This window comes from Nerophis lumbriciformis, linkage group LG19 (assembly GCF_033978685.3).
Source record: "Nerophis lumbriciformis linkage group LG19, RoL_Nlum_v2.1, whole genome shotgun sequence".
Classification (NCBI taxonomy): Eukaryota; Metazoa; Chordata; class Actinopteri; order Syngnathiformes; family Syngnathidae; genus Nerophis; species Nerophis lumbriciformis.
The window spans coordinates 30951968-30978387 of NC_084566.2; the positions used below are offsets into that span (position 1 = coordinate 30951968).

Consider the following 26420-nt stretch of genomic DNA (forward strand, 5'->3'; position numbering starts at 1 on the left):
TACATGCATATACATATATATATATATATATATATGTACATGCATATACATGTATATGTATATATATATGTGTGTGTGTGTATATATATATATATATATATATATATATATACATACATATATAATTACATACATATATATATATACATACATACAGATAAATACACATATATATATACACATACATAAATATATATATACATATATAATTACATACATATATATATATATATACATACATACACATACATATATATATACATATATAATTACATACATATATATATACATACAGATAAATACACATATATATATACACATACATAAATATATATATACATATATAATTACATACATATATATATATATATATATATATATATATACATACAGATAAATACACATATATATACACATACATATATATGCATATATATACATATATATACACATACATATATATATACGTATATATACATACATATATATACACATACATATATACATATACATACATAAATACATATACATATATATCCTTATATATATATACACACACACACACACACACACACACACACACACACACACACACACACACACACACACACACACACACACACACACACACACACACACACACACACACACACACACACAGATAGGGATTGTGAATGATGAAATTCCGAAAAAAAAGTGCAGTTCCTCTTTAAGAACCCTGCTTTAATGTAACGTGTTCACAAGAACATAAACCATTACAGTCACTAATGTGCATTTAAACCAAATATGGTTTGACAGCAACATGATACTTGAAAGTTACAACATAAATACTAAACCATATGAAATACAGACTGACAAAATCTGTAGACAGGAAGTTACTAGTTTCTGAGACCAGTCCACTCTACCTCAGTGTAGACGATGGCGGTCATCCAGTAGCGCTTGCTGGGGCGCGGCACAGACAGCATGGCCCACAGGAAGATGGTAACGGGAAGAACCAAGGTGGCAAAATTGGCCGACACCATGTTGTTGATGATGATGACCAGGTAGCACACCATCTCCGAGTGCGCCACCAGCACGTTGTAGAGCGCGTAGCATAGTTGCAGAACCAGCGGCTGACTTTTGTAGAACGTTTCTGAATGGTCCAGCTCCTCGTCATAAAACATCCTTGGAAGGCAGAAGTGGGAGAATGCTCAAAAGTGGTGTACCTCAGGGTACTGATCGACGTCCACTACTTTATCATAGTCACACTTGCTGCTACTGCAAAGTTGAGTGTTTTTATAACCAATTTGATCCAAAATGTGTTGGCGAGTGCGTAGAAATATTTTTGATAGACATCTCGATTAAGATTCAGATTGAGGATTGTTTTTGTTCTATTTCAAGGGGTGTAGTGACCCACCAGATACAGCGGATAGAGCTGCAGTGAACTTCTTGATTGGCTAAAGAAGGGGAAGATCTTTATTGTCACATTTACATGTACCGTAATTTTTCAGACCATAGGGTGCACCGGATTATAAGGCGCGCTGCCGATTAGCTGGCCTATTTTCATACAAAAGGCGTATTTAAGATATATTCATATTCAAATTGAGATTTAATTCTTAAATTTAAAACAATTCCTTGTGGTCTACATAACATGTAATGGTGGTTATTTGGTCAAAACGTTGCATTGATTATGTTTTAGAGACCATTTTCAAGTCGCTTTCTGAACATTGCTTCAGGCATACTTGCCAACCCTCCCGAATTTTCCGGGAGACTCCCGAATTTCAGTGCCTCTCCCGAAAATCTCCCGGGACAACCATTCTCCCGAAAATCTCCCGATTTCCAGCCGGACAACTATATTGGGGGCGTGCCTTAAAGGCACTGCCTTTAGCTTCGTCTCTCACCTGAAAAGGAGACTATTATATATGTCTCCGTTATCCATAGGTTTATCTATAACCTACAAACCCCGTTTCCATATGAGTTGGGAAATTGTGTTAGATGTAAATATAAACGGAATACAATGATTTGCAAATCATTTTCAACCCATATTCAGTTGAATATGCTACAAAGACAACATATTTGATGTTCAAACTGATAAACATTTTTTTTTTGCAAATAATCATTAACTTTAGAATTTGATGCCAGCAACACGAGACAAAAAAGTTGGGAAAGGTGGCAATAAATACTGATAAAGTTGAGGAATGCTCATCAAACACTTATTTGGAACATCCCACAGGTGAACAGGAAAATTGGGAACAGGTGGGTGCCATGATTGGGTATAAAAGTAGATTCCATGAAATGCTCAGTCATTCACAAACAAGGATGGGGCGAGGGTCACCACTTTGTCAACAAATGCGTGAGCAAATTGTTGAACAGTTTAAGAAAAACCTTTCTCAACCAGCTATTGCAAGGAATTTAGGGATTTCACCATCTACGGTCCGTAATATCATCAAAGGGTTCAGAGAATCTGGAGAAATCACTGCACGTAAGCAGCTAAGCCCGTGACTTTCGATCCCTCAGGCTGTACTGCATCAACAAGCGACATCAGTGTGTAAAGGATATCACCACATGGGCTCAGGAACACTTCAGAAACCCACTGTCAGTAACTACAGTTGATCGCTACATCTGTAAGTGCAAGTTAAAACTCTCCTATGCAAGGCGAAATCCGTTTATCAACAACACCCAGAAACGCCGTCGGCTTTGCTGGGCCTGAGCTCATCTAAGATGGACTGATACAAAGTGGAAAAGTGTTCTGTGGTCTGTCTGACGAGTCCACATTTCAAATTGTTTTTGGAAACTGTGGATGTCGTGTCCTCCGGACCAAAGAGGAAAAGAACCATCCGGATTGTTATAGGCGCAAAGTTGAAAAGCCAGCATCTGTGATGGTATGGGGGTGTGTTAGTGCCCAAGACATGGGTAACGTACACATCTGTGAAGGCGCCATTAATGCTGAAAGGTACATACAGGTTTTGGAGCAACATTTGTTGCCATCCAAGCAAGGTTACCATGGACGCCCCTGCTTATTTCAGCAAGACAATGCCAAGCCACGTGTTACATCAACGTGGCTTCATAGTAAAAGAGTGCGGGTACTACACTGGCCTGCCTGTAGTCCAGACCTGTCTCCCATTGAAAATGTGTGGCACATTATGAAGCCTAAAATACCACAACGGAGACCCCCGGACTGTTGAACAACTTAAGCTGTACATCAAGCAAGAATGGGAAAGAATTCCACCTGAGAAGCATAAAAAATGTGTCTCCTCAATTCCCAAACGTTTACTGAGTGTTGTTAAAAGGAAAGGCCATGTAACACAGTGGTGAACTTGCCCTTTCCCAACTACTTTGACACGTGTTGCAGCCATGAAATTCTAAGTTAATTATTATTTGCAAAAAAATAAAAAATAAAGTTTATGAGTTTGAACATCAAATATCTTGTCTTTGTAGTGCATTCAATTGAATATGGGTAGAAAATGATTTGCAAATCATTGTATTCCGTTTATATTCACATCCAACACAATTTCCCAACTCATATGGAAACGGGGTTTGTATTTTAGATCGTTTTTTACTTACGCATTTTTTTACCTGAGATGTTCGAACAAACACAAAGTCGTCAGCACGTCACATCTCGGTTAATTGTAGCAATCCATGACCGTCCGCGCCGTTAAACTTTTCTTTTCAGCTGCTTCCGTTTGTCCAGAAATATGCTAAGATTGTGGCAGCTGACAATGTCACACATTGTCGGCATTATGAATAATATTGGATAAATTATGAATAATATTGGATACATTATTGGAGACAATTAGCGTTTCACTAACTTTCGCCCTTCAATATGGATATTGGCAACGCACTGCGGGAAATGTAAAAAAAAAAAATTACAGTAGCCGTAATGCTTTGGGAAATCCATCAAGCGGTGGGGCTTCATAGCTTACCAAAGTCGTACTAAAACATTATAAACAGATTTTTGAGCGCCGTGTGTAATGTTCTATATTCTCAACGGAATATTTAAAGTGTGTCCAAAAGCCGTACATGTTATTGTAGCATCCCGGAAGACTTAGTGCTGCAAGGGATTCTGGGTATTTGTTCTGTTGTGTTTAGGTGCGGATGTTCTCCCATGGCAGCTCCCTCCATCAGTGTGTGAATGTGTGTGTGAATGGGTAAATGTGGAAGTAGTGTCAAAGCGCTTTGAGTACCTTGAAGGTAGAAAAGCGCTATACAAGTACAACCCATTCTCCCGAAATGCGTTTGTCATTCTTGTTTGATGTGGGTTCACAGTGTGGCGCATATTTGTAACAGTGTTAAAGTTGTTTATACGGCCACCCTCAGTGTGAACTGTATGGCTGTTGAACAAGTATGCATTGCGTTATCACTAAACCAGTGAAACTATCATACAACGTGTCTCCAGTTCTTGGCATCTTCGAGTAAAGACCATTGTTAAACCCGTCCAATGCTACAATATTATATGACTGGGCTGGTACGCTGTTTATGTGGAGGAAAAGCGGACCCCTGGACAGCATGCGGCTGTTAAGGGGTGAAGGTTTCAGGTGAGAGAGGACGTTAAAGGCAGTGTGTTTAAGGCACGCCCCCAATATTGTTGTCCGGGTGGAAATTGGGAGAAATTCGGGAGAATGGTTGCCCCGGGAGATTTTCGGGAGGGGCACTGAAATTCGGGAGTCTCCCGGGTTGGCAAGTATGTATGGCCATAGTGTCCTGCCTAAGGACACAACGACAGTGACTAAAATTGAGGACACTGAATTCGAAACAGGAACCCTCAAGTTTGGATGTTATAGCGCCCCTTGTGGCCTCGTCACGTGCTTGACAGTTTGCAAATGTGTTTCTCATGTGGTCGAATTGTAGTAGGCTGAGTGTTTAGTGGACTTACTTGGTGAGCAGCAGTTCGCTGGCAGTCAGCTCAGTGGTCATGGAGGGCAGCAGGATGTCGGACCTGCTGTCCGAGCGGCTGTCTGAGGTCATCATCATGCACCGCTGTCCCCTTTCCTCGTCACTCTCGTCACTGATGTCCAGCCGGTCGAAGCTGACCGCTTTGCTGTAGCTGGGCGGCACGTCGGCCTCAGATGTTTTGGAGGCGTCCGTGTCCGGGGTGCAGGGGATCCCTGGTGGGGTTTGCACCAAGTCCTGCTGGACCTCTCCGCCATCACTCTCGCTAATTATGTCCTTCTCCTCAGCAGAACCGGTGGATTCCGCTTCTTGTAGTGTGTGGGAGGGGCCTTCTTCTTGGTTAAAAGACTCCGAGAGAACATTTCTCTCCTCATTCTGTGCTTCCTGTCCTTCAACGTCAGGCATCTCTTGGCAATCACTCCCCTTATCCTGCTCCTCCTCCCTGGATCCCCCTATACTGCTAGCTCCGCCTTCCTCCTCGGACTCATCGAGCTGCTGGGATTTCCAAGGAATGTGTAGCTCGTCCTTGCGTTGCGCTCGCTCGTCCTCCACCTCTTCTTCTATTGTTTCTGTGGTGCCCTGTCTGGAATACAGCACAACACATAATGAGGCTGGACAACACTTTTAGTTATCTTATTGAAAACATTGGTTTGATGTACTGTTTGATTAAAAAGGCAAGCATTGCTTCGGATGAAGATAAAAAAACAGTGATGAAGGGTGTTACATCTGCTAAGGAGATGGATATTTATTAGAGATGTCCGTTAATATTGGACTCCCGATATTATCGGCCGATAAATGTTTTTAAAATGTAATATCCGAAATGATCGGTATCGGTTTCAAAAAGTAAAATTTATGACTTTTTAAAACGCCGCGCCAATAAACCTTAAAGGCACTGCCTTTGCGTGCCGGCCCAATCACATAATATCTACGGCTTTTGACACACACAAGTGAATGCCAGACATACTTGGTCAACAGCCATGCAGGTCACACTGAGGGTGGCCATGTAAACAACTTTAACACTGTTACAAATATGCGCCTCACTGTGAACCCACACCAAACAAGAATGGCAAACACATTTCGGGAGAACATCCGCACCGTAACACAACATAAACACAACAGAACAAATACCCAGAACCCCTTGCAGCACTAACTCTTCCAGGACGCTACAATATACACCCGCCGCTACCCCCTACCCCCCCTCCTCAACAACGCCCCCCCTCCCGACTCCGCCCACCTCAACCTCCTCATGCTCTCTCAGGGAGAGCATGTCCCAAATTCCAAGCTGCTGTTTTGAGGCATGTTAAAAAAAAAAAAGAACTTTGTGACTTCAATAATAAATATGTCAGTGCCATGTTGGCATTTTTTTCCATAACTTGAGTTGATTTGACTATGGAATTCTCTTTACAATGAGATAAAAGATTGTAAAAATATATTCCAATTGAAAAAAATATATAAAGACAGAACAATAAGATCATATGGACAGCCATAAGTGTTTACATTTTGCTTTATATTTATTATTTTACTTATTTTTTGTCTGGTTTTGTATTTGTTTTGTATCATCTCGTGAGGGGTATATTACTTTTGTTTTTTTTGTTCAGTTTGTACTTCATGAAGTTTTGCACTTGTGTTTTTTTGTTTGTTTTCGTTATATTTGGATGTAATTGTTGGTTTATATGATATCATTAAGTAAGACTACGTATTATGTTGAAGGGGGCTGGAAAATATAAGATTTTTCTTCATCCTGCTCCTTCTCAGGCATTGGTGTGTAAATGTATAATTGAGTAATTGTGGTATAATTGTGTATCGATCAAAGATGCACATCAATGAAGGAGATAAATAAAAATGAATGAATTAATTTATTTTGGAAGACCTTGTTACATTGTTTAATGCATCCAGCGGGGCATCACAACAAAATTAGGCATAATAATGTGTTAATTCCACGACTGTATATATCGGTATCAGTTGATATCGGAATCGGTAATTAAGAGTTGGACAATATCGGAATATCGGATATCGGGAAAAAAAAGCCATTATCGGACATCTCTATACAAATGGAGTATTGTTGGCACTTCTTCAATGGTTATTTATTGGATTTTATGGGCGCAATAGAGGACCTCCCATTGGCTCCACTTTAAGTGGACTTTTATTTACGTCTATTTAATATTTGGAATGCATTAAAAAAAAAAATCCATCCGTCGTCATGTGTCATAATGATTGTGAACGAACAAAAAAACTGCAGTTCCCCTTCAAGTGCCTAATTACATTCCTTTATTATTAAATCAAATCAAACTTTATTTATATAGCATTTTTCATGCACAGGCAAGTGGCAAACACAAAGTGCTGTACAAAATATCCGCGCTTTACAGCTGACAGCTTAGTACAGTGTGTTTAATGCGAGGCATCACAACAAAATTAGGCATAATAATGTGTTAATTCCACGACTGTATATATCGGTATCGGTTGATATCGGAATCGGTAATTAAGAGTTGGACAATATAGGAATATCGGCAAAAAAGCCATTATCGGACATCTCTAGTATTTATTCATTTAAGTTTTTGCGTGTGTCCGAATAAAAAGGACGTTTGTGTTAAAATGTTTGAAGAATTTTCCTGATGCATTAATTTGATGTTTGTGTGTTTTTGGTTTTGGATGGAAGCGTTTGAACCTTGTTGTGTGTTTGCCCGTCGGCCACTGTAGAACAATACCCATATATTGAAAAGCATTAAGATCCATGCATTATTTAATGGAAAAATTATCACAAAGACACCTATAGTGCAAAATAAATGTAAAAAATCCACAAAGTTGTTCTTGTGTCGCTCTGATCACACACCTCAGCAAAGGTAAGCAATACATGATGAAGTGGAACACACACACGTGATAAGATGGATGTGACACAGGTGTATGTGTGTGCGTGTGTAGCATCCCCAGCACCTGGACACAAAGCTGCTGCAGCTGTCCATGGACGAGTTGGACATGTCCATGCCGTACATCTTACGCAGCTTTGGCCTGGCACGCTCGCTGGTTTTGGGGATGCACTCTGGCATCCCGTCCAGGTCCTCCAGGGTGGACTGACGTGAAAACAATGTGGTGGCCTCTGTGTAGGCGCTGAGAGAGATGGCAGCAGCGGGATGAGATGGAATGTTAAACAACATAAGACAGATGACTTGGGATGTGTCATTAATGAAAGGTGAACATTTTATAAGCAAAAATGTGACGCAACAAAACATGATAATGGACTCTAGTACTAATTTTGGCCACAACATTAGGTACACATGCACAACCTAATGAGATTCAAGAAGAGCTGTCTTTACAAAAGGTAACTAGAGTTTAACCCTTGTGTAATGTTCATATTGTTGTTACTCAGCCAGCATTTGTGGGTCTGATGGACCCGTTGCATTTTGTGGCTTTTAATGCCTCACAATCAAACACTTTTATGTTAAAATACTGAACAGATGTTTATTGGGATAAGGTAAATGCAACGGGTCCATCAGACCCACAAACGCTGGCTGAGTAACAACAATATGAACGTTGCACGGAAAATTTCTCTGCCAGTTTCTGCATCCCACAGGGATTCTTCTTTTGTGTTTCTGCACCTGCGGTTCCCACACAAGGTTGCAACATCGTTTGTCAACACTGTCTGCTCTCATTTTCTCGCACATTTGACCCTCTTATGTTCTGTGTACCTACACCCTGTCCTCCTCCTGTCTAGGCCTGCTGTGTGTGTGTTTGCGTGTGTGTGTGTGGGTGGGTGGGTGCGTGTGGTACACAGAACATCAATTTCCACACTTCTATTAGCCCCGGGTCCAGTGGACCCGGACATCTTATATGTAATAGAAATGTGTAGGGGGGGTGTATGGTGTGTGGTCATTAAATATGTATTCTGATGTATGTTCTTCACAGAAAATGAGCGAAAGTCAGTGAGTCTCAGTTTGAAAAATTAATTAATTGTAACATTTTTCTTTGAATAAAAAAATGAAAACGGGTCCAACAGACCCGAACACCACACAAGGGTTAGCTCAGAAGACCTCTGCCAAGGCATTTCTGTTTCTCTGAAATATCCTGACGTGAATTGCAGTCCTGTAGGTGGCAGTTCTGCATACAGGAACTTTTTTTTTTCAGCACAGCTCCATCTCCTAGATCTGGAGGGTCACTGCCCCACTTGGCTCCAATTAAAGTGGACTCTAATGGCCAAAAACGTCCACTTAATTGACGGCAACCAGTATCAATCAATCAATGTTTACTTATGTAGCCCTAAATCACGAGTATCTCAAAGGGCTGCACAAGCCACAACGACATCGGCTCAGATCCCACATCAGGGCAAGAAAATAACTCAACCCAATGGGATAACATTGGGAAACCTTGGAAGGGACCGCATCATAAACATTTTGTTAAAAAATAAGAAAAGTGAGAATAACGATATTTGAAAATTAAGGCAGCTCTTGCAATTGTGCAGGTATAAGTGACGAAGTAGACAGTGCGAGTATAACTCGAACATTCCGATGTTTTGTGTGTGTGTTTTTGTTTTGTCTTACCTTGATATGCTGTCCCTGGAGGCCGAGGAAGCCTGGCTCTCCATAGGGTAGCCCCTCCGTCTTCGACGGCGCCTCGAAGAACCCCCGGTTGACTCGTCCTCACTGAGCAGGTCCATGCTGGCCTGCCGCGACATGTTGAGCCTCATGGCCTTCTGGTAGTAGACGTGGATGCTCTCCCGTGACGGCACATTGCCCTGACAGAGATGTGGTGGTTATTAGATATATGATTTGCAAATCATTTTCAACCCATATTCAGTTGAATATGCTACAAAGACAACATATTTGATGTTCAAACTGATAAACATTTTTTTTTTTGCAAATAATCATTAACTTTAGAATTTGATGCCAGCAACACGTGACAAAGAAGTTGGGAAAGGTGGCAATAAATACTGATAAAGTTGAGGAATGCTCATTAAACACTTATTTGGAACATCCCACAGGTGTGCAGGCTAATTGGGAACAGGTGGGTGCCATGATTGGGTATAAAAACAGCTTCCCAAAAAATGCTCAGTCTTTCACAAGAAAGGATGGGGCGAGGTACACCCCTTTGTCCACAACTGCGTGAGCAAATAGTCAAACAGTTTAAGAACAACGTTTCTCAAAGTGCAATTGCAAGAAATTTAGGGATTTCAACATTGACGGTCCATAATATCATCAAAAGGTTCAGAGAATCTGGAGAAATTACTCCACGTAAGCGGCACGGCCGGAAACCAACATTGAATGACCGTGACCTTCGATCCCTCAGACGGCACTGTATCAAAAACCGACATCAATCTCTAAAGGATATCACCACATGGGCTCAGGAACACTTCAGAAAACCACTGTCACGAAATACAGTTCGTCGCTACATCTGTAAGTGCAAGTTAAAGCTCTACTATGCAAAGCGAAAGCCATTTATCAACAACATCCAGAAACGCTGCCGGCTTCTCTGGGCCCGAGATCATCTAAGATGGACTCATGCAAAGTGGAAAAGTGTTCTGTGGTCTGACGAGTCCACATTTCAAATTGTTTTTGGAAATATTCGACATTGTGTCATCCGGACTAAAGGGGAAGCGAACCATACAGACTGTTATCGACGCAAAGTTCAAAAGCCAGCATCTGTGATGGTATGGGGGTGCATTAGTGCCCAAGGCATGGGTAACTTACACATCTGTGAAGGCACCATTAATGCTGGAAGGTACATACAGGTTTTGGAACAACATATGCTGCCATCTAAGCGCCGTCTTTTTCATGGACGCCCCTGCTTGTTTCAGCAAGACAATGCCAAGCCACATTCAGCACGTGTTACAACAGCGTGGCTTCGTAAAAAAAGAGTGCGGGTACTTTCCTGGCCCGCCAGCAGTCCAGACATGTCTCCCATCGAAAATGTGTGGCGCATTATGAAACGTAAAATACGACAGCGGAGACCCCGGACTTTTGAACGACTGAAGCTCTACATAAAACAAGAATGGGAAAGAATTTCACTTTCAAAACTTCAACAATCAGTTTCCTCAGTTCCCAATCGTTTATTGAGTGTTGTTAAAAGAAAAGGTGGTGTAACACAGTGGTGAACATGCCCATTTCCAACTACTTTGGCACGTGTTGCAGCCATTAAATTCTAAGTTAATTATTATTTGCAAAAAAAAAATAAAGTTTATGAGTTTGAACATCAAATATCTTGTCTTTGTAGTGCATTCAATTGAATATGGGTTGAAAAGGATTTGCAAATCATTGTATTCCGTTTATATTTACATCTAACACAATTTCCCAACTCACATGGAAACGGGGTTTGTAGACACACATGTATAGATCAAATATATACAAAAGATAAAAATAAACAACCTCTGGTATAAACCATGAAAATGTACCGGAAGCTCCTTACAGAACAGGAAACTTAAATTTAGTTACTTAAACCGCATGTTTCACTATAAGACAGTAAAAGCTACGATGGCGTTTTCCCTGCGCACCTTCTTGACCTCCCTGGTGAGCATGCAGCGCTCGATGCGCAGCACGGTGGAGATGTCGATGTACTCCCTGCACACATCGTTCATCCACTTGGTGAAGCTGTCCACGGTGGTCTGCAGGAGCACCCATGTGAACTTGATAATGTTGAACACTCGCTTGATGATGTTGTCTGGAAGGTTACGTTACATCACATTACAACACACGAGGAGAGACAGAATGAGTACCAAGACGCTAACCTGGACCAGAGTTCTTCTTTTCGTCTTGGCTGTCTGACAGCTCGCCCACCTCGATGCCCACATGAGCTGCTGAATGACACAATAGATGTCTTTAAACTATCCTTGTATTTAAGTACAGACATGGACTGTTGAAGTTACTCATACTTTAGTCCCGTTTGCTTCATTTGTGTACTGCTTACTTTGTTTTTTGCCTTTCTTTCGTCGGATTCCCTTTGTGTATCGCTTCCAAAATTTGCGTTTCTCCTTGCCTCGCGCCTTCAGGGCAGCTTTAGGGTTGGTGATCCAGGTGTGGTAGAGGAACTGCAGTTTAAGATTGGTGCAAATGAAACAATCGCTCAAGTTTAAACACACAGTGACTGCAAAAGCACAGAGCTCATCATTCTCATCCACTTATGAGCTGCAATTTCCTCCAAAATCAGGGAATTCTGTAATCAGTTCTTAAAGGAATACGCAGAAAAGACACATGGAAACTAGTCCCAGTGAGTAGCATGCATTACAAACTAGAGATGTCCGATAATGGCTTTTTTGCCGATATCCGATATTGTCCAACTCTTAATTACCAATTCCGATATCAACCGATACCGATATATACAGTCGTGGAATTAACACATTATTATGCCTAATTGTGTTGTGATGCCCCGCTGGATGCATTAAACAATTAAACTTTACCATGAATTGATTAACATAGACCCCGACTTAAACAAGTTGAAAAACTTATTTGGGTGTTACCATTTAGTGGTCAATTGTACGGAATACGTACTGTACTGTGCAATCTACTAATACAAGTTTCAATCAATCAATCAATCAAAAACAAGGTTTTCCAAAATAAGAGAACAACTTCAACTCCAGTTATGGAAAAAAGTGCCAAATGGCACTGCCATATTTATCATTGAAGTCACAAAGTGCATTATTTTTTTTAACATGCCTCAAAACAGCTTGGAATTTGGGACATGCTCTCCCTGAGATAATCCTGATAGCCACTACAACTATAGGAAATACTATACTTTGACTTTCACAAAGTGCATTATTTTTTATTTCTTTTAAACATGCCTCAAAACAACCGCTACAAAAACAATGAAGGCACACAGCTTCAGTCCAGAATAGGTGTTGAGGTGGGGGGGTAGGGGGTAGCGGTGGGTGTATATTGTAGCGTCCTGGAAGAGTTAGTGCTGCAAGGGTTTCTGGATATTTGTTCTGTTGTGTTTATGTTGTGTTACGGTGCAGATGTTCTACCAAAATGTGTTTGTCATTCTTGTTTGGTGTGGGTTCACAGTGTGGCGCAAATTTGTAACAGTGTTAAAGTTGTTTATACGGCCACCCTCAGTGCGACCTGTATGGCTGTTGCATAATGCCGTAGATATTAAGTGAATGGGCCGGCACGCAAAGGCACTGCCTTTAAGGTTAATTGGCGCTCTGTACTTCTCCCTACGTCCGTGTACACAGCGGCGTTTTAAAAAGTCATACATTTTACTTTTTGAAACCGATCCCGATAATTTCCGATATTACATTTTAAAGCATTAATTGGACATATCTATTACAAACCCTTCATCTGTACTCATGCAACACTTTCCAGCACATTAAATCACACTACAATCTCAAGCAAGCATACAAGGGTCAAAACTGCACTAATTTCCTCATTAAATTTGCTTCGAGGCCACAGAGACATTTTCACAGTGCAGTCATCAGCAACATTTCATGGTTGGAACAATCAACAGGCACTTTGTTTGTTGTCATGCACAAAGAAGGAAAGGTGTGTTACTTTAGCCGGTGTTTACCTTGCCTGCCTTCATTACATACTGAAGCACAGTTTTTGGCAGCTTTATGACAGACTTGGGCAAAGCCAGAACTGCTGACACAAACTTCCCGATAGCTCGCTATACAGGAGGGAGCACACAGGTGTAGAGAAGAAGGAAAGAGAGGAAACAGGTGGAGGGGGCACACAGTTAGGAAGACAATTTAGGCGAAGAGCGGGAGCAGTTGGGAAGAGGATACAGATGGAAGATGAAACGCAATTCGGACACAGGGGTAGATAACAGGACACCATTGCAGAGGAGATACAGGAACAGGACAGGGCAAACGTTAGAATAGTTGGGTAGGGAATACAGGTGTAAGGAAAAATGGCATGGAAAGCGTACACATTGGGAAAAGACAATCAGTGAAGACAAAGCAAAGGTGGTTTGAACATATGTGGATGAAGAATAAATGTGGTATTGGAGGAAATACAGGTGGGTAGAGAACACAGGCAGAGACAAGTGAAGGGAAGATGCCACAGGTGGATTGGATAGATGGCAAGAAAGGATTCAAAAGAGAGGTACGGGGAAGACAATTACAGATGGTTGGGAAGAGAGACAACAGGAAGCATGTGGAGAGAAGATACGAGCGGGGAGGAGACACAGGTGGAGAAGGTTAGTTAAGTCTGTTAGTCATACATCAGAGAAGTGGTGTTTGGTTATAAATAGGGATGATGCTCGAAACCGATTTTCCCGGTTGTTCGATAAGAAAAGAACCGAGTCCTCGGACTTGAATCCCTTTTTGAGAACCGGCACCCGTTATCGAGACCACTATAGTAAAGAAAAGGAGTTGGTTCTTTATTTGAATCCCTGGTAACGAATCCCGACAAGAAATGCCCCGTGGGACATCACAAGAAATGGCGCCACGTAGCTCAGTCATTTGTCACGGTGGGGTGCAGCGTCCCGTTCTCCCGGGACGCAAAACTTGACGGCTCCGGACGAAAGCGTGCAGGTAGGAGATGATTTACTTCTCATAAATCATACACATTACAACAGACAGGAACGAAACAAAAGGAAAGCGTGCCATTCGCACGAGAAGCTAAAGCAAAAACTTACTTAGCACAGGAATACTAGAAGCTAAGGTAACTTTAGCACAGGAATCATGAGCCCGAAAACCAGAATGCCAACGTAACTGTTGCAAACGCAAACAATGAAGCCACGACGAGTGACGGGAAAAGGCAGGCTTAAAATAGAGTCTCTGATGAGCAACAGGTGTGCGTACAAGGCGGGTGAAAATCATAAGTAACAATGGTGACTAAAACAAACCCCCGAAGTGCACAAAACAACTAAGGAAGTCCAAAACTAACAGAACATAACTAAACTAAACATGATCTGACCACATCGTTTCATATAATTTCACTTTACAGGAGTAGGAAGAAGTAAAGCTTATTTAATCCTACCCCTTTCCCCACTTCTGGGTGTTTACAAATATATACATCATTTACTGACCTTTTTATAATAAAATATCTGTGAATTAGTATATACCAATGTTCCCTCTAATTTTTCATGTGTGTGAGCAAACGCACAAACTCCCTGAGCATTCAGTGGAGCACATGTGAGCAACATCACACGTGCACACTGTGGCCACACCCGCGTCACGCCTGTCCCAAACCTGACATAATAACAATTTAAATGTTTTATTAAAATAATTTTCTGATATAAGTGATTTTGCCCTCTTACAATGACAATAACAAAAAAACATGTTTTTCATGACCTATGTGCTAGTATTGTATGTCTGGCTGCAGGTCCTGCCTTTAAAGGGGAACATTATCACCAGACCTATGTAAGCGTCAATATATACCTTGATGTTGCAGAAAAAAGACCATATATTTTTTTAACCGATTTCCAAACTCTAAATGGGTGAATTTTGGCGAATTAAACGCCTTTCTAGTATTCGCTCTCGGAGCGATGTGACGTCACATCGGGAAGCAATCCGCCATTTTCTCACTTTCGTCGGTGTGTTGTCGGAGGGTGTAACAACACGAACAGGGACGGATTCAAGTTGCACCAGTGGCCCAAAGATGCGAGAGTGGCAAGAAATTGGACGAAATTTGTTCAAAATACAAGGGTGTGGGGAAAGCCGACGAAATGGTCAGTCGTTTGTTCCGCACACTTTACCGACGAAAGCTATGCTACGACAAAGATGGCAAGAATGTGTGGATATCCTGCGACACTCAAAGCAGATGCTGACATCAACTCCAAAACTGGACAGATCAGCTTTCAGGAAAAGAGAGCGGATGAGGGTATGTCTACAGAATATATTAATTGATGAAAACTTTATTCATTACTCGCGGTTTTATGTAAATTATTATACATAAACTGTGTTTACCAATAATTTAGCTTAAAAACATTTATTTTTTTCAATCATTCGAGTACATTCAGGTAGTCTTGTGTAATGCAGTATTTTGTGTCTATTTAGGTATGGTTAACCTGAGTGCTGAAATCGTGGAAAAATATATGTTCTTAGCGCGCCTGAAATGGGCTGTCTGCACTCTCAAAGTGCATGTTGTTGCCAAATGTATTTCATATGCTGTAAACCTAGTTCATAGTTCTTAGTTTCCTTTAATGCCAAACAAACACATACCAATCGTTGGTTAGAAGGCGATCGCCGAATTCGTCCTCGCTTTCTCCCGTGTCGCTGGCTGTTGTGTCGTTTTCGTCGGCTTCGCTTGCATACGGTTCAAACCGATATGGCTCAATAGCTTCAATTTTTTCTTCAATTTCGTTTTCGCTACCTGCCTCCACACTACAACCATCCGTTTCAATACATGCGTAATCTGTTGAATCGCTTAAGCCGCTGAAATCCGAGTCTGAATCCGAGCTAATGTCGCTATAGCTTGCTGTTCTATGCGCCATGTTTGTTTGTGTTGGCATCACTATGTGACGTCACAGGAAAATGGACGGGTGTATATAACGATGGTTAAAATCAGGCACTTTGAAGCTTTTTTTAGGGATATTGCGTGATGGGTAACATTTCGAAAAAAAATTCGAAAAATAAAATAAGCCACTGGGAACTGATTTTTAATGGTTTTAACCCTTCTGAAATTGTGATAATGTTCCCCTTTAAAAGAAATGTTACCCCTTTCAGAGATTACATTAAGTTCCTGTAACTTTCTGTCTGTAAAATACATCTTTTTATTAGCATTTATGAAATCTAGTGACAATATTTCATGAATAATATCCTTAGATTAACATTCCTAATAAATGGCAGTAAAATAAGCACACATCTGATTGTGGAGTCAGAATGTTACAACCTGGCATTTACACATTGTGTGGCGTTGGGGTTGTCTGACTTTTTGTGTGGCCATAAACGCAGCACTGGCTAAGTGCCATGAGTGCTTGTGTTGGTGCAGGTAAGAGAGCGAGCGGCTTCTGTGGAAATGACGGATGATAACGTTGGTTTAAGCCTGGTTTGTATGGCAGAAAATTACCAGTTTTTATAGATAAAAGTTTTTTTTACTCATGTTTTTGGTGTGGTTACAAACAGTTTTGCTCAATAAAGTGATTGATGGAATTCCTGTCCGTAAAGTTGACGATAATTGAACTGTGTTGACAAAGATTGTTTTATTCATTGGGGCCACTCTTGTTGTCACCTGTCACTCACCGAGTTGCATTGCAAAATCATACAGAATAAATTGTAATGTGTTTATTTTGTTTAAAGTTCAGATGGGATTTTTTGATTTCCTGCGCGGCATTAGTTTGCTGTGCGCAGAGGACGCGTGAGCAGTGCGCAATTGGGCAGGCGCGCACCTTAGAGGGAACGTTGGTGTACACAACAGTTTTGTAATATGTAATTAATTAATTCAGTCATTATTAATATACTGAGATGAAGAATATCTTATTTTCAATTAGGTTGAAAAAGTATTTCTCATAATTCTTCTTTGTGCTTTGTAAGCACTATTCATTTGAACAACCTCTTAAACTAGGTCATATCAGTACAATGTTTCACTTCTTTACTTAATCCATTCCATCATTTAATTCCACATCATTTTAGCTCTTTGCAATTTTACCAAATCATCGAACTTTAATATTTTTGACTTAATAAATAAAGTGTTTGTATGTTCTCTATATCCAACATTATGTATCAGTCTAATTGATCTTTTTTGTAACACGGTTAACGAATGTAGCGCACATTTCTGCACAATAACTCAGATATGGTAATACTATAGTAGCGAGCAGTGGAGAATGTGAAGTGATTTGTTAAACCAAATATTGTGTGTTTTTTTTCCATATACAACAACCTATCTGGACTCGATAAGAGAATCGATCAGGAATCGGTTGGATAAGAGGATTCGATAATAGGCTCGAACTTGATAATTTCTTATCAAACATCATCCCTAGTTATAAACATGTTAAAAGATAAATACAATCATTAAAAAGATCATTAAGAGTAGCACAGCATGTGATTAATGACTACAGTGTTTGTGTTGCTATTCTGCCAGAAACAACAATTTCATCCGTGGCACAGTTTGAATAAAGAAAACGCTGCTTAACATCTGAAAGGAACAAAAGGCATCTGCGCTCAATGCACCTGAAAGGCCGACTTCTTTGGCAGCTCCTCTTCCTTCTGATCCTCCTCTTCGTCCTCCTCCTCGCTGTCCGTTTCAAACAAGTAATATTCGCCACTTCTAACCACTGAGAGGAACAGCACAGATAACTTTGGAGTTTCCACAACAACACAAACAACAACAACAACATGTAGGGCTGCAAAGGGGACCCTCACTGAAGGAAAAAACAAAGACGTCCAAACAAGTGAAAACTGCAACTTGACACACTTAAATCATGTGACTAAAATGTGGACTAACACGTGGATAACAATGTGACTAACATGGTTACGAGCACAAAGCGCAGTGATGATTTGAGTCGACAGCAGAGTTAAAAGCAACAAGGCTGACTTGTGTCCTTGAACAGAAGTGTGGCTGGGTGGGAGGTGAAAGGGGGATGCTGGGATACGGCGAAATTATTTCAAGTGTTGGGGACGGGAAGGGGGAATGCAGTAGCAGACATGAGCGAGAACCAAACAAGTAACCCAGGAGACATCACTAACTAACATGTTTAAATTAGGGCTGCCAAAACAAAGAGTTTACTCATGTGATTAATCACAAAAATTACATTAGTCATGTACAAACCCCGTTTCCATGAGTTGGGAAATTGTGTTAGATGTAAATATAAACGGAATACAATGATTTGCAACTCCTTTTCAACCCATATTCAGTTGAATGCACTACAAAGACAAGATATTTGATGTTCAAACTCATAAACTTGATTTTTTTTTTGCAAATAATTAACTTAGAATTTCATGGCTGCAACACGTGCCAAAGTAGTTGGGAAAGGGCATGTTCACCACTGTGTTACATGGCCTTTCCTTTTAACAACACTCAGTAAACGTTTGGGAAATGAGGAGAAACATTTTTTAAGCTTCTCAGGTAGAATTCTTTCCCATTCTTGCTTGATGTACAGCTTAAGTTGTTCAACAGTCCGGGGGTCTCCATTGTGGTATTTTAGGCTTCATATTGCGCCACACATTTTCAATGGGAGACAAGTCTGGACTACAGGCAGGCCAGTCTAGTACCCGCACTCTTTTACTATGAAGCCACGTTGATGTAACACTTGGCTTGGCATTGTCTTGCTGAAATAAGCAGGGGCGTCCATGGTAACGTTGCTTGGATGGCAACATGTTACTCCAAAACCTGTATGTACCTTTCAGCATTAATGGCGCCTTCACAGATATGTAAGTTACCCATGTCTTGGGCACTAATACACCCCCATACCATCACAGATGCTGGCTTTTCAACTTTGCGCCTATAACAATCCGGATGCTTCGTTTCCTCTTTGGTCCGGAGGACACGACGTCCACAGTTTCCAAAAACAATATGAATTGTGGACTCGTCAGACCACAGAACACTTTTCCACTTTGCAACAGTCCATCTTAGATGAGCTCAGGCCCAGCGAAGCCGACGGCGTTTCTGGGTGTTGTTGATAAACGGTTTTCGCCTTGCATAGGAGAGTTTTAACTTGCACTTACAGATGTAGCGACTAACTGTAGTTACTGACAGTGGGTTTCTGAAGTGTTTCTGAGCCCATGTGGTGATATCCTTTACACACTGATGTCGCCTGTTGATGCAGTACAGCCTGAGGGATCGAAGGTCACGGGCTTAGCTGCTTACGTGCAGTGATTTCTCCAGATTCTCTGAACCCTTTGATGATATTATGGACCGCAGATGGTGAAATCCCTAAATTCCTTGCAATAGCTGGTTGAGAAAGGTTTTTTTTAAACTGTTCAACAATTTGCTCACGCATTTGTTGACAAAGTGGTGACCCTCACCCCATCCTTGTTTGTGAATGACTGAGCATTTCATGGAATCTACTTTTATACCCAATCATGGCACCCACCTGTTCCCAATTTGCCTGTTCCAAATAAGTGTTTGATGAGCACTACTCAACTTTATCAGTATTTATTGCCACCTTTCCCAACTTCTTTGTCACGTGTTGCTGGCATCAAATTCTAAAGTTAATGATTATTTGCACAAAAAAAAACGTTTATCAGTTTGAACATCAAATATGTTGTCTTTGTAGGATATTCAACTGAATATGGGTTGAAAATGATTTGCAAATAATTTCATTCAGTTTATATTTACATCTAACACAATTCCCAACTCATATCGAAACGGGGTTTTGTATATACTAGGGGTGTAACGGTACACAAAAATTTCGGTTTGGTACGTACCTCGGTTTAGGGGTCACGGTTTGGTTCATTTTCAGGACAGTAAGAAAACAACAAAATATTAATTTTTTGGTTATTTATTTACCAAACTTGCAAAATCTTCCACCAAAAATATTTTTCTTAGTGGAATATTTGATGTGAAGTAATGGGAACCTTGGATAGGTCAATAATTCATAATAACATTTTGATTCAATATTATGTTTTGAGCAATGAGAGTTTGAAAGAAAAAAAACCAGCTTTGTTTTATTAGTCAACATTGCAACTTTTTCTAAATTACATTTAACCTTTAAGCTTTTTTATTTCACTTTTGTTATGTTTTTGTTTATTTTAATAGTATTTTTAGAATGTGCCGTGGGCCTTTAAAACATTAGCTGTGGGCCGCAAATGGCCTCCGGGGCACACTTTTGACACCCCTGCTATAGATAATAAAAAATTAAATCTGATAAATCTATGGATAAAAAGCAGAGCCTGGCGACGCATGCGCGTTTATCATAACTCTCTCTCTCTCTCTGTCTCTGCCCCTCCCTCACCAATGCTGCTGCACGCACAATTTGTTTTGTTTTTAACCCCTTCTTAACCCTGAACGTACATTGAAAATACACGCAACCCTAACTCAAAATGCCGGACATTTGAGTCATTTAAGAAACTCCGCCCTGACAGCCCCGCAAAAGAGGACATGTCCGGTGAAAAGAGGACGTATGGTCAGTCTATCGTAGCCCGCTGCTAGCATGCCGTGTGTTGTGCCTCGGTGTGCATTGTTTACACAACGTGCGTTACGCTACTTAATATGTTCGTGTGGAAACTCGTTCGGTACACCTCCGAACCAAACCGGAACCCCTGTACCGAAACGGTTCAATACAAATACACGTACCGTTACACCCCTAGTATATACGCAAATTAATCACGCAGTTTATTTTGAGTGTAAATGCTCCTTTACCTTAAATGCGGATGGTTACCTGAAAGGCGGTGCAGGTTGCTATATGGTCAGTGATCAGGTCAATGCAGACAGCAGTGCAAAGATGTAAATGGTATACGTGTATAGCGCTTTTCTACCTTCAAGGTGCTCAAAGCGCTTTGACACTATTTCCACATTCACCCATTCATACACACATTCACACACTGATGGCGGGAGCTGCCATGCAAGGCCCTAGCCACGACCCATCAGGAGCAAGGTGTCTTGCTCCAGGACACAACAGACGTGACGAGGTTGGTAGAAGGTGGGGATTGAACCAGGAACCCTCAGGTTGCTGGCACGGCCACTCTCCCAATTGCGCCACGCAGTTGGGAGAGTAAAACCGTTAGCAAGTTTTGAGCAAATTATTGATGGGCATTCAAATTAAACCTTTAAAAAATGTTCCTGGATGACACTGACAATAAATATACCGTATTTTTCGGACTATAAGTCGCTCCGGCCGAAAATGCATAATAAAGAAGGAAAAAAACATATAAGTCGCACTGGAGTATAGGTCGCATTTTTTGGGGAAATTTATTTGATAAAACCCAACACCAAGAATAGACATTTGAAAGGCAATTTAAAATAAATAAAGAATAGTGAACAACAGGCTGAATAAGTGTACGTTATATGAGGCATAAATAACCAACTGAGAACGTGCCTGGTATGTTAACGTAACATATTATGGTAAGAGTCATTCAAATAACTATAACATATGTGTACAGCTCTGGTACTTCAAAGTGTAACAATCAAAATAAATATGACTTTTTTGTTTGTTTACTAGGGCATGCATATATGACATGCATTAGTTTGACCATTTAAAATCAAGGATAATAAAAAGGAGATGCTTGGAAATAGCATAAAAATGCCCCAAAAACTTGGAAAAACGCGACTCATAGCGTTACTTTTTGGTGTAACCATCATGAGCGTTCTGTTCAGGTATATTTCTTTTATATTTTGATAAATCATCATATTTATGTATTACTAAATTTAAATAGGTATTGATCAATCTTTAAGCTGTGTGTATTTGATTTCAGTTTGCTTTTGACATCTTATTTAGAATTGTAGTTGAGACTTTTACAACCTTGTGTTGCGCTCATGATGGCGTAACCCAGGGGTGCTCATTACGTCGATCGCGATCTACCGGTCGATCTCGGAGGGTGTGTCAGTCGATCACCAGCCAGGCATTAAAAAAATAGTCTTAAAAATGAGCGATCATAAATCTTCACTATGACGTCACTTTCGTCACTTGATTGACATTCACGGCACCCGAGGGTCTTCTGAGATGACGCTGGCTGCTGCCAGCTCATTAAAATTACCGACTGGAAGGCGAGAAACACTTTATTTCAACAGACTCTGGCGCCGTACCTGTCGTCAAAACTCCAAAGACCGACTGCACAGTTGCACAATAAAAGCTCTGCTTCATCCTGCCTGCGCTACCAAAATAAGAGTCTCAGAAAGCTGGCGTGCACAAGCTAGCAAGCTACGGAGTTTGCCGACAATGTATTTCTTGTAAAGTGTATACAAAGGAGTACGGAAGCTGGACAAATAAGATGCCAAAAACCAACCACTTTCATGTGGTATTGGACAGAAAGGAGGACTTTTTTTCTCCTCCATTCGAAAATGCGGACGTTATCATCACCACTGTCTGATTCCAATCAATGCAAGTCATCAGAATCAGGTAATACACCAACTTATATTCTTGTCTTCATGAAAGAAAGGAATCTATATGTGTTAAACATGCTTGTATTATCTTTAACCACCTTTAAGTTGTTAACAATATTAACTATATGTGTTAAACATGCTTGTATTATCTTTAACCACCTTTAAGTTGTTAACAATATTAACTATTTGTGTTAAACATGCTTGTATAATTTTTAACCACCTTTAACTTGTTAACAATATTAACTATATGTGTTAAACATACTTGCATTATCTTTAAACACCTTTAACTTGTTAACAATATTAACTATATGTATTAAACATACTTGTATTATCATTAAACACCTTTAATGTATTAACAATATTAACTATATGTATTAAACATGCTTGCATTATCATTAAACACCTTTAACTTGTTAACAATATTAACTATATGTATTAAACATACTTGTATTATCATTAAACACCTTTAACTTGTTAACAATATTAACTATATGTATTAAACATGCTTGCATTATCATTAAACACCTTTAACTTGTTAACAAAAACATATATTTCATAAATAAGTAAATATAAATTATATATATGAATGAGGTAGATCCCCACGACTTGATCAATTGAAAAGTAGCTCGCCTGCAGAAAAAGTGTGAGCACCCCTGGCGTAACCAAACTAGATTTAATTTAATGATCTTATTTTGAATATTTATTCCCTTTTTTTACATTTAGTATATTTAAATATTAATTTATAAACATTGAATACATTTCAAATATCAATAAAATGCAATTGCCTTCATCTTATAGGGTAATGTTTAGTTACACCAAGTCATGAGCGTAACACTAAGCTTCATCACTTTGACATGTAATATCTCTAATTCTGGTGGTGTTTTATGCTTTTTTTTTCTTTTTGGAACATGTACTATACATATAATACAATAAAGTCCCATATAAAATTATGTTTCTAGCAATACTTTAATTTTGCCTTTGAAAGTAACACTCCAATGTCCATTAGTGGAGCTGTATTGAAAGTAACACTCCAATGTCCATTATAGGAGCTGTACACATATAGAACATGCTATACGTTTACCAAACAATCTGTCACTCCTAATCGCTAAATCCCATGAACTCTTATACGTCTAGTCTCTTACGTGAATGAGCTAAATAATTTTATTTGATATTTTACGGTAATGTGTTAATAATTTCACACATAAGTCGCTCCTGAGTATAAGTCGCACCCCCGGCCAAACTATGAAAAAAACTGCGACTTATAGTCCGAAAAATACGGTAAGTTCTATCTGCTGAATTTGACGGGTCACATCCCTAACCGGTCCCCCAATGCCAGTGGATGGTAACATAATTTCCTAAGTTTGCACCTATAATTCCAGATCTGCAACAAAATGTGACCATTTCTTCCTTGACCTATGTGCCACAGGTTTCCAAAGCGCCATGGAAAGCAGTCATGCAGCTTTTGAGTGATGCTGCTAATGAACTGACCAAATGGCAATCAAAAGGTGTTAAACTTGTCTCGAGAAGAAAAACCTTTACGGTGATAGGTGATCTTCCCTTGGTGATACTTGTTGGTCTGATCATGTCTGCGGGCAAAGAATGAAACCTTTAGAGCCTTCTGAGAATAAAGGCGAGAAGACTTCATATCTTTGCATGAAAATGTAAGAGTGAGCGATTCCCTACTGGGGGCTCCTCAGGCCGAGACAGAGGTACAAAATAATATCAATAAAACGCAACTCCAGCCGTTAGTCATTTTCTCGTTGTCCCCCATTCTTTTTGTGTCTATTTAAGGCGATGCCGTTGTGCTGCAACACACACGTAGTACATCATTTAAAGCTACAAGTGCCTCTTCACGGAGCGACAGTCAACGAGGGTCCTTAAATAGAAACAGAAAAAGACTAAAGTCTGGAGGGCGGCTGGTGCCTTCGGAGCCCTTTGACAGTCTGGGAATCCTCTGCGTTCTGGTCGAGGACACAAGGGCCAATGAGAGTGGAGGATGAGAAAAGAGGGGAGGCAGGTGGGGGGTCAACCTACTGGAAGCATGGTCAACCCACGGCCTCCACCAGAGCTTTTTTTTGGTCTTGGCTTTCGCTCGCTGTGCTCCTAAAATTTAACAAATACATCAGTGCAACATGTCACAAACAAAATGAACGTCATGAAGACAATAAGGCGTAGCTACGTTCCTGCAGCAGCACTATCATCATAATCATCATCGGCAGCACATCATGTGACTGCCCTGTGGTAGAAGTGAGAGGCCCCCAGGGGCCTTCGTCATACCGTCATCGTCCTCCTCTGGCTGGACGGGCGTCTGTCCTTCTCCAGATTCCTGCACGATGCTCTGCATCTTCTCCTTGCCCCGCTTAAACTTTTGCTGCCTCACCTTAATGCGCTCCATCCTGGTGACACCACGGAGAAGATGTCGTCAACTTGTGATGTAAGCCAACACGGAAGCGCCACTAATGTGTTGTCATGCTACACTGCAAAAACTGAAATTTAAGTAAGATTAAATATCTCAAATAAGGGTGATATTTGCTTATTTTCTGTCTGATAAGATCATTCTTCTCACTAAGCAGATTTTATGTTAGAGTGTTTTACTTGTTTTAAGGGTTTTGGTCCTAAATGATCTCAGTAAGATATTACAGCTTGTTGCTGAGATTTTATGACCTATGTTGAGTAAAACATGCTTGAAACTAGAATATCAACTGATGCAAAGCTGTGTCATCAACACTCACAAGTATAAAAATACTTTTTTAAAGTAATAACTTCTTACTTCAAGCAAGAAAAAAAAATTCATGATGCCGAGCGCATATCATTATGTCAAGATAATGGCACTAGCATTTACTTCATTTAACCTTCCTCTTGTGTTAGCTTTCTGTTACCATCTCTTATGTTAACGGGTAGGTTTTGACCCATGTCTTAAATCAGCTGTAAAATACACTAAAAACAATTATCTATCATCCAATTTGTTTCTCATTTCTTGGTTACCTTGTTAAGCTTCCTTATCCATGAAAATATTGGTTTTAATATTTTTGGTGTGGGCCATTGGGCCTTTTTTTTGTCAGTATACCCCTCGATTTCAATTTAAAAAAAATTAAAATTAACTTCAAGAGAATCGTATAAATAAATAAAAGGTTGTGGTGCTACCTGACTATTACTGAGGGGTATTAGAACACATCTCTTAACTAAATTTGTTTTATTCATTTTTTCATTTTAATAATTTTAACTAAAGTAACATCTATGGTGTTACGGGTCAATTTCGACCCATATACAGGTAAAAGCCAGTAAATTAGAATATTTTGAAAAACTTGATTTATTTCAGTAATTGCATTCAAAAGGTGTAACTTGTACATTATATTTATTCATTGCACACAGACTGATGCATTCAAATGTTTATTTCATTTAATTTTGATGATTTGAAGTGGCAACAAATGAAAATCCAAAATTCCGTGTGTCACAAAATTAGAATATTACTTAAGGCTAATACAAAAAAGGGATTTTTAGAAATGTTGGCCAACTGAAAAGTATGAAAATGAAAAATATGAGCATGTACAATACTCAATACTTGGTTGGAGCTCCTTTTGCCTCAATTACTGCGTTAATGCGGCGTGGCATGGAGTCGATGAGTTTCTGGCACTGCTCAGGTGTTATGAGAGCCCAGGTTGCTCTGATAGTGGCCTTCAACTCTTCTGCGTTTTTGGGTCTGGCATT

The 26420-nt window shown here is 40.0% G+C and overlaps 1 protein-coding gene across 4 annotated transcripts in view; it reads right to left on the reverse strand.

Moving 5' to 3' along the window:
* The window catches only part of piezo2b (piezo-type mechanosensitive ion channel component 2b), a 210226-nt gene that overhangs the window by 22004 nt on the left and 161802 nt on the right, over positions 1 to 26420 (reverse strand). For 3 of the 4 annotated variants that reach the window (XM_061978976.1, XM_061978974.1, XM_061978973.1), the window contains exons 30-39: positions 24990 to 25108; positions 24747 to 24815; positions 17903 to 18006; positions 11761 to 11881; positions 11582 to 11650; positions 11348 to 11514; positions 9402 to 9595; positions 7801 to 7974; positions 4853 to 5452; positions 906 to 1164 (exon numbers count right to left, since the gene is read on the reverse strand). In XM_061978976.1, the coding sequence (XP_061834960.1) occupies positions 906 to 1164; positions 4853 to 5452; positions 7801 to 7974; positions 9402 to 9595; positions 11348 to 11514; positions 11582 to 11650; positions 11761 to 11881; positions 17903 to 18006; positions 24747 to 24815; positions 24990 to 25108 (1876 nt within the window). The remainder of the gene's footprint in view (positions 1 to 905; positions 1165 to 4852; positions 5453 to 7800; positions 7975 to 9401; positions 9596 to 11347; positions 11515 to 11581; positions 11651 to 11760; positions 11882 to 17902; positions 18007 to 24746; positions 24816 to 24989; positions 25109 to 26420) is intronic. The other variant, XM_061978975.1, reaches the window with a different exon arrangement.